Below are 9,388 nucleotides of genomic sequence, written 5' to 3'. Positions count from 1 at the left end.
AAGAAAGACTAATCAAGTGGTTTGACAGCATTTACGATTCGCCAAGTATGATTTAATTTTATTTACAAAACAACAAACAGAAAATGTAAAAAACGATAAATACGGGGTTAGAAAAATGTCGTTTCCTGTTTATCGCGTAGCAGTTTGAAATAAAATCTTGTTAGGTTGGGAAATGTCAAATAATGAAATCATGACCAATAATACAAATAATTGGAAAACAAACAAAGACGAATTATGATTTTGTCTGCAGTTGTTCAAAGAGAAAAGTTCAATATTTTCAGCTGTTCTTGAACACAACTTTCATGTACTTTGCATTGGAACTTTTTATCAAAACAAAAAACGAAAACAATGGATTTGATGACCTTTGTGCATTACCCGACAACCTCCATGGTTTTACCGGTCTCCATGCCATTTAACTTCTTGTGTTTATTTTTTATCCGCGAAGTAGTTCTTGCGCAAAATAAAATGATTTGACTTGAAACAAAGAAAGCAACGCAAACGTCGCTATCAGATTTATGCATAATCGGAGAATATCTGCGAAACATCACTTGTTTTCCGCCTCTTTATCCGGCATAAGCACATGAGAGCCCGACACGTATTCATCAGCCTGCAGGATGTCCAACAGGTGGCGCACCGGCTCCTCGGGGCTTCGCACTTGCCCGGTGGCAGACATGTGACCGAAGAAACGTCGCATGTCAGGCGAGTGGATCTGTTGGAGAGATTGCCACATGTCGGTTCGAACAGGCCCGGGCCCAAAGCTCAGGACTCTCACGTCCGGTTCTTCTATGGCAAGAACCTGTTGGTCACAAGTGATTTGTAATAGGAACGGTACGATGGCTTTGATCGCCAAGTAAGGACCTGCGCAGCGGGGTGATCCTGCCAATCATGCCATTGCATGAAATATTACTGCGTAATAGGAACGGTTTCGAAAAAGAAATTAGTAATTAAAAGGAGGGGCTTTCGTAGCGTTGCGGTAGTAATGATTTTGTATATTTTTGACAAATCGCCGAACAACTTGGCCAGGTACTGCGTCCAGCGAACAGAAACCATCACGGTGTTTGCTTCTTGACTATTAAAATCGCCCCACGTTTAGTGACGACGGAGAAATATAAATGTAAGCCTATTCTGTGTATGCGGTTACCAAAAAAATTGAGAAAGATTTACCTTGAAGAGCATGAGACGAGCCGCCTTTGCTGCACAGTACAAAGACAAACCAGGCGTTGGTTGCTCACTGATGCGTGAACTTGTCTGCACCACTGTCTTGCGCACGTCCGAGTCATTCCGAAATTTCCCGATGAACGCCGAAGTTAGCGCGACGAAGGACGAGAGGTTGAGCGACCAAAACGAATCCATAGCAGATACGTCATCATTTTCGGACAACTTGATTGTGATGTCACTTAGAGACCCCGCGTTGTTTATCAAGATGGCGTGGCGGAAGGTGCGACCCTCACAATGAGCAAAAACGCTTTCCAGAAGCCTTTTATTCGACTTTGAAAGATCGTGCGAGACCGTAAACACACGAATGTCGTCGTCGCAGGTCGTCGCCTCCGTCACGAGTCGTTGAGTTTCAAGCAGCCCGACCTTTGACCTCGCGACAAGGACCAAAACAGAACCTTGCCCAAGCAGCTTGCCAAGCTCGACGCTGAGACATCTGCCGATACCAGCGCTTGCTCCGGTAATCACGCAAAATGTAGGCACGCCAAACACTGGACGCATGATTGTTGTTTGCTTAAAAGATTACTGTGTTCCGAGTGACCTGGGTTGCATATAATTGTTAAATCTAGTGCAACAAATAGGTTGCTACATATGAAATCCTACTCTGATCATAATAACGATCGTTTGTAGACTTTTCAAAAAGTGAAAATTACCTCTTGGTTTACCTGATATAGAGTGAAATTAACATTAAACCACAATGTTCGTTTTGCGCATGCCCAACACTCATTTCTAGTTGTTCTTTTTTTTACAAATCTACTCATTTATCCAAACTAAACGCAAACTAATTCTATAAAGTTAAATCCCGCATATATAATCGGTATATTGCATGCCTGATCTGCTGTCCAACAATTAGCAAACTACAGCAAAAACATTCAACTAACTGAAACTTTGTATAGAGGGTGACCAAAACACACACGTTGTCAGATGTTTGTCAAATCCTTTTGCACGGCATCAACAACATGTTTTGCAACGATGGGAATGCCCCTCCTTGAATTGAAATACCGTCCGTCAACTTGCAACTGTTTTTACGCCAAGGTCAAAGCGAGTCATTTGGCGGAAAGACGACCTTCCAATTGCGATAACAACGTCTAAAATTGCATTGCGTTGCTCGCCTTCTCCTCCCGACAAAGCACAGAAAGCGTGCTGAGCGCAGTAAACACGCAACCTTTTTCATTTAAAATGTCGTTAGGCCGTGATCCAGCTACAAGACGTCACAAACAACATTTCGCACGCCACCCCACAAAACAAGAAAAATAATTTACGTATATTTTCCTTCCGGAAGACTGCATATTTTTAGCGGAACAGAACACGATTTTTTTTCTGCGAAACGATAAAATACATAAAGCTGGAAGCTGGGATCTTTGAGCTCCATTGGATGCAAATGTTCTATAGTTTGAGGAAATTAATAATGTTGACATACAAAACACCTGTTGGAAACCTATTGGTTTTTAACTTCACTTTGTTTGTTAACTCAATTGAAACGTATATAACACAAACAAAACTAACTCACCAATTCCATCACACACATCAACGATTACTACAACTTTCTGCACTGTATTTTGTAAAATCTTGCAGATAAGTGGTAACAACGCAGAGAACAACCAACTACAAAGCAATTTCATTTTGTACGACACGCCCTGCTGTCAACACAATTTCAAGCCCACTTAACCCATAATCCCCAACATGTAACTGGATTAAAGGTGTCCCCTGCATGGCCCTGTTGTGACGAGGAAGCTAAAAATAACTCAACAAAATAACGAGACGCTGAAGGGTTTTGAATGAGAAAAAGAGAAATTCTGGTTGGAGTGCACTTGACAGAACGTTATTGATTAATATTTATTCGAATAATCCAGTCGCGTGCTCATGTTAAGCTGGGGGTGTTTCTATTTATACCTGACGATGCCTAACTGTTTCCGAGCTGCTAACCTCAACATTTATTTGAATCAATCCTTAACAACACAAAAATCTGTCAAATGCAGTCCACACTAAAAACCTTACAATATATCCGATTTAATGAGCTGCGGACAGTGCGACTGTGTCGACCTATTAGGTTTCATGCAGCGTTGGTGACCATACGATACGAATATCTGATGAGACGTAATAGGCCAAAACAGTGGTCATGTCTGCAGCTTTGAAACTTTATTAACTCAATATTGCTCATAATATATCTATTTTCTAATGCCAACTAATTTTCTTGATTTAAAAACCTACCCTACCTTTTGAGTTTCATGCCTGCGCTGAGACCCAACCCTTGCACTTAAATCTGCAAATCGGTTTATCGACAGCAGCCAACGTCCAGGTATGTGGACGTCGCGTGCAGACGAGCCAGGTGTTCACACGCTATAGCACAGCATCGTGCGGTCGGACGAAAAAACAAGTCGCCGTTTGGTTTTAGTAACCTGCATAAGTCACGACCACTCCCATGAAAACAACTTCTCGAGTTATTCGGGTGAGTCACATCGGGTCGGCCAATACAAGTGGTTGGCTCTGCATTGAAGAATGGAGAAACGTTTTCGATCGCCTTTTGAGGTTACGTTAAGCGGTCCTCGTCCTGTGTGGCCTGATAGACTTGATGGTGTATGAGTACAAGCATGGCAAAAAATTTGCTCACTCAAAACTGTTTATTAAGCGAAATTTTACTGCTTTGGTCACGTAATCTTGTCAGATCTAAAATCAAACACTGTTGTTTTGGGAAAACAAACCGCAAAGCACAGAATGCACAATTTACTGCGTGTAAGAAACGTGATCTGTCGACTATTCGAATTCTTAAAGGAACCCTCCTGTTGTTTTAATATACGTTGCATTTGTTCCTGCTCTAAAATATTTCATTGTTACACTAACTATAGTCTTGCAATTCTTTAAACGTCATCGTAAGATTGCCAAAGCAATGCAAACTATTTAAATACAACAAATCCTCAAATTCAAAAAACGTGCGCTGGTTTGATTTTAAAAATATATCATTGTGATTCCACCAGAACAATACTTCGTAAACAGGGTTTAAGTAGCTCATAAACAAACAACTTATTGCCAATCCCTCATACAAACCATCGCAATGAATCATCTACACTTATCAAAGACCACGGAAATCTAGGCCTGTACCTATGCTGTTCTACTAAGTACAGCCCAAACACGCCCCAACATAGGCTAAATCGGCCATTGGCGCCCAGTTGGCATGCTGAAGCATTATTTAAGATACCTGCTCCCTCTTATCTCTCTGATCGCTGTTCACATGGTCGTTAGTAGCCAAAATTGGCATTTCTACAGCGAAGGTGACCTTGCACTGTGCCAAGCGCTGTTTACAACCTAGATTAGACTTTAAGTTCGGTAACTTTGGCCATCAGAAGTAGAAATCACTTGATCCAAACCAATCCTATGAATGAATTTACAGCGATCGTGATTGCATACAGTAGCGCCTCATTGCAATGTTACATTTGTCCAAAAAAGCTCGGCAGCGAATACAAACTTTCCTGAATCTAAAGCATGTCGCACGACTAACTCTTTAATGTTAACACTCACCAATAAAAATTAACCCCCCAAAATTTAAATTTTTAAGATATTGTATGCAATACGGTGCTGCAATTGGCATCGTATAAGCTTACAAGCAAATAAATAACCTGCTGTTGTCTCTCCGGGAAAAAGAAGACCCACAACAACGTTGTTAAAGTGTTAGTTCGAATAAGTTGCCACGACCAACTATCTACCACCCCCATTTCCATTGCCCTGGTTCGTCATATACACAAAAAAGGTGACGGAACATCGGAAAGCACCACACCATACACCACTACGCGGTGGATGTAACGATATAAGGTTTCCAGGGCAAAATACACTAACCATTTTAAAGGTTTACAACGAGCTAGTTGCTTTTAAATCTGCTTTTAAATCTTAAAACATTTCTTTTAAAGTTCAACTACACTCCGAAAATCCCACTTATAGCCTACTTCGCATAAATGTTCAGATTATCCGGAATAACTAAATTGTAAAGAAATTTCCCTTTGGAAAAATGCCGCAAATCTTTTGTGCTTCAATTTGTCCGTTATTAGCAAACTTTACGTGTAGTCTTCATTTTGTTGCAGTGGCACAAACAAGAAAATCCCATTATCACTAAGCAGCATCTGCCATTGGCTTCAGTCACACTGCATGTAAGCCCGATGTCGGTTTATAACCCGTGAAATTGTGAAGTAACGTACGCGTGAAATTACTACCTGTAAAGATTGCCGACAGCGCTTCGGTCGCATGAATTATTCTCCTGTTTTGGGTCGCGCATCAAACGTTAATAACGCGTTTATCTATATTGCGATGCTGCAACCTTTTTTTACTCGCGTTACAATCACAAACTTTCAAACATTCATTCAAACCTTAACCTGAGACAAAACACACCTTGCTTAACCTCAGACATGACAACTTCATGTGAGGACAAGCTTAGAAAGTAATATCGTTAAAAACTATTATGACGTAATACAAAGGTTACGAAACGGTTTTACAAGGCGTCGTAAACTTACTTCTATAGCATTCCGAGATTTTTTGAATTCCAAGGACCACTTTTGATTCCGTTTGTCACATCGTGCTTGTGTAAAGCTGACTTTACGAGAGTGTGCTCGGCAGTAAAGGTTGAACTTTATTCACTCGCGTATCATTTTGAGGTTTGGTGCAGTGTTCGCGTACCGCCTATACATGCAGTTTGTCTGATATTTCGGGCCAATTATACTATATGGGTTAAAACTGGTACAGGTTTTTGGTTCATAACCGCGCCTTGCAATTCACAAATCGGATAAGTGTGCTTAAATGTTTTTTTTTCCAATTTGAGCCACGAATTGCATAAATCAAAACAATCAACTTAAAAGCTTCATCTTACATAATACTTATAAAGATTTTGTCCGCCCATACATTGGCCCAATCCCCACGCTAATGCACCTATATCCAGAATATTTCGTGAAAGTCTGGAAAGTTTAACAATATTGGCCGAAATAAGGGTTAAAAAACAAATTAAAAACCAACAACTTTGGTTAATTTGCGTAACACCGGGATAGACCTCACAAGCTACAACGTGAAAATTGCCAGGAGAATAAATTCCTTACTTGTTATGGTTACATTGCGGCACACCTGGTATTGTTTCACGGAACACTGGTTTACCGGAACACTAAGCAAGTGGACCATGCCTTCTAAACATCAATAAATGTCTTCCTTCCATTCAATTTGCGTGTTGCCAATAAATATTTTTCGATTTTGCTGCTTGCAAAATGTTATTCATATCTAACTTTTGTCACCTCTCCATAGAAATCCGAGTAAAGGTCACTAGCGGGGTTAAAAGTAAAAAAAAAATGCCGAAACGATTGAATTGCAGGTGAAAAAGAACCGATTTTGAGTTTTAAGCAATCTGAACTTGCTAATAGGGAAAAACAACGTCATGTATGAATGTTTTACGGTAAAAAACACCAAGGAATATTGCCTGGCGGCTACTTAAGTTGGAAACATCAAATATATATTTCAAACATTGAGTTTGTGGACTACAATGACTTAAGCTATGGAAATGACAGCGAACAAACAGAACAAATTGTGAACAAGATCAAAGCAACCAAATTGCAATTAGGATTTCATCTAAGCCTTCTTTCTAGTTGGATTTGTGTCACTTGAAACGCTTAGCACTTCAGAATCTGCCTTTAATGTCAGTAGTACGTTTTATTATCGGACAATAGATCAAACGAAGCATATGATCTGAAATTATAATGAAAATCACGTCACTTAAATGCTCATAACTTTTCATTTAGCAACGACTTCCTGTACACAATCCACAGAATTATATTTTTGCTGCAAGGCATGGTAATTTTATAAGTAGTCGGTTAAAATAAAATCCACGTAACTTTGATGCCAAAAGGACAGTTCTTCTGAAAGTAAAATAAAGTAAAAATAACCAACATCCACGGTTTGTCATTTACGGAATGGTGGACACTATGCGGCAGTGTGGACAAAACCAAGCGAATTCTTTAGCACGTGACATGAAATTGTGACGCCTTCAGGCCAAACCGACACGCTTTGCTGCATTTTAATACAACGGTGAGAATGAGGCACGCGCGTTAGTTATTCTGGGTGGTTCATTAAACCCGTTACTGCGCAACGTGTTCAGGGATGTAGTTGGTGTGCGTGCAATAAGAAATGCTGTAGATGTGAAAGGAATGTTAAAGCTTCTAAAGAAGAAAAAGCATAGTTTTTTAGTCATAGTTTATTTTAAGTTACGTGGAGAAAGTCGTTTGTCGCAATCTTGCAAATTAAAACTTTGCGTTGAGTTTATTCTGGCGTACTAATTTTTCTCGGAATACCGAAAGAACTGTATGGCCTGTACTGTGGTTGCAGCAACATATGGCAACTCGCATTCGATTTCACACGTTTCATTATTTCCTGATTCAATGAGTTCAAAACGGCGAAACTCTGCACTAGCGCACTTTGAACTAGACAGACTTTGAGCAACCGCATGATATACAATATGTTACCGGGTTGAATCGATAACAGACATACATTCCTACAAAGAGTGAATACGCAGTCGGTCTTCGCAGTACAACCAATTACTCATACATGAACAAGTCATGTGTGACATCGAATTTCGATATTTCAATCAAGATTATATGCAGCTGGTGGTTGTTTCAATCATAGCGCTCATCAACGACCATGCATTATTAACATGCGAAAAGGTCGATTTGCGCAGGTGTGTTGCTCAAGATAAGTAAAGAGAAAGAACCTGAAGTGGAATTGTGGATTGTGGCATCTTAAACGCTCCAGTGCACAACGGAGAGCAAGCTGAATTGAATTTCTGTCTTTCCGCAAAGGAGTTCTTTGCTGAGCTTGCAGCAGCATCGAGAAACCCTTGTGCAAAAATTAGACAGGATTAGTGTATATCAGACCTGTACCGCAAACAGGATATGCATGGTGTTTAACTATGTAACTAACACGAAACGTGCATGACGCCTCGATGTTAACAGCCCCGCTAGCCTTCAATCGCACCAAGCTGTCGAACGCACCTATCAGTAGACGGCCGTCACAAATTTTGAGGTTATCTTTGTCGGTGTGAATTTGTTTGCATTCATGTCATGCAGAAATCACACTGGTTGAATCACGTTTCCGGCCGATTTGATTCATTTGTTGTTGAGAAGTTAGGTAAGGTCTTGCCGTCAACGTCAAGCGGCGTCGTTTTCTGTGTCACATTGGTGGTGTCTTGTATAGTTTAACTTTGCTGTGTGCTCAAGAAACTTTTAGTGCGACTGTCAAAGTTGGTCTAGTGGAAAATGTTACAACTGGTCTATAAGGAAAAAGTGGCTTTGGTTGGAAGTAGTGTCTTGATTGGAATGCCAGTGAACGGCATGCTCAAGTATATACAGATACAATATTCAGTCCCAGTAGCAGTTACATATAATCCCATCGCATTTAATTGAAATATTGTTGACATCGCTTGCAGCAAGCACAGAGGCTTAACAAACCAGCATGACATTTCAATTCCCTTATCTCCTGTTTCACTTCTTGACGTAAGACTGGGCGTCGAGGAGAAACCTCAAGGGAGCTTTCACCATCAATTGCTGTCGCGTTGGTTTACGTCTTGCCATTCCCTTCGCGCACTGTGTGTATTGATTTGTGAAGGACGGGTTTGCCTTACGAGCTGTTATTTGAGTGTTGTTGACAGAAAGTTGAGGAGTCAGAATGTTTGCATTTCCTATGATGTACATTGGTGGTAGCCACTGGTCAGATATCCTTGCATAACTTAAAGTCTCTAGATTGGCAAGTATTAAACATCTTTGTGTATATTTTCACAGCATTTCGGTAAATGATTTGCAGACCAAACACATTGCCTCCATCATTTCAGGACAAACTTGATCCGAAACTTGAGGTTAAAACGTGTTGGCTTAGGAAGTTGAGCTATGTAAATTGTAATACGTATTTGCGTTACAAATAGGCACTGAATATATAATAGGGTGTTCAAATTTGGTCAGATAGACGTAAGGCAAAAATGCTGGCGTTTGTATTCTTACGGGTTCGTCATAAGAAGTTGCACCAACATCGAGAAACCAGTGAGGAAATCGCTTCAAACGCAAATATTTGTTAATTTGTGATTCGAAGCGGAGGAGGGGATTTAAAGAGAAATATGGGGACGATTTTACTACACAGCAAACACTGGTGACTTGCTCTATGT

General features: G+C 40.4%; 1 protein-coding gene across 1 annotated transcript; it reads right to left on the bottom strand.

Moving 5' to 3' along the window:
• Positions 1-49: 49 nt before the first annotated feature.
• Positions 50-3,351, bottom strand: LOC145902530 (sepiapterin reductase-like). The gene is made up of 2 exons (XM_082990541.1): positions 1,165-3,351; positions 50-796 (listed from the first exon to the last, which is right to left on the bottom strand). Exons 1-2 carry the CDS (start codon positions 1,714-1,716, stop codon positions 545-547), a joined length of 804 nt encoding a protein of 267 aa, XP_082846667.1. The 5' UTR covers positions 1,717-3,351; the 3' UTR covers positions 50-544.
• Between the last annotated feature and the right edge of the window lie 6,037 nt (positions 3,352-9,388).

This window comes from Ascidia mentula, chromosome 5 (genome assembly GCF_947561715.1).
Source record: "Ascidia mentula chromosome 5, kaAscMent1.1, whole genome shotgun sequence".
NCBI lineage: Eukaryota > Metazoa > Chordata > Ascidiacea > Phlebobranchia > Ascidiidae > Ascidia > Ascidia mentula.
The sequence above is the reverse complement of the archived record's forward strand: the minus strand, read 5'-3'. Positions and strand labels throughout refer to the sequence as shown.

Bases quoted from the DNA above. Each gene is read 5' to 3' on its own strand.
- LOC145902530 (XM_082990541.1), bottom strand. From the start codon at position 1,716: ATGCGTCCAGTGTTTGGCGTGCCTACATTTTGCGTGATTACCGGAGCA. The intron at 797-1,164 runs GTAAATCTTTCT...TGTGACCAACAG, and splicing joins CTCGTCTCATGCTCTTCAAG to GTTCTTGCCATAGAAGAACC.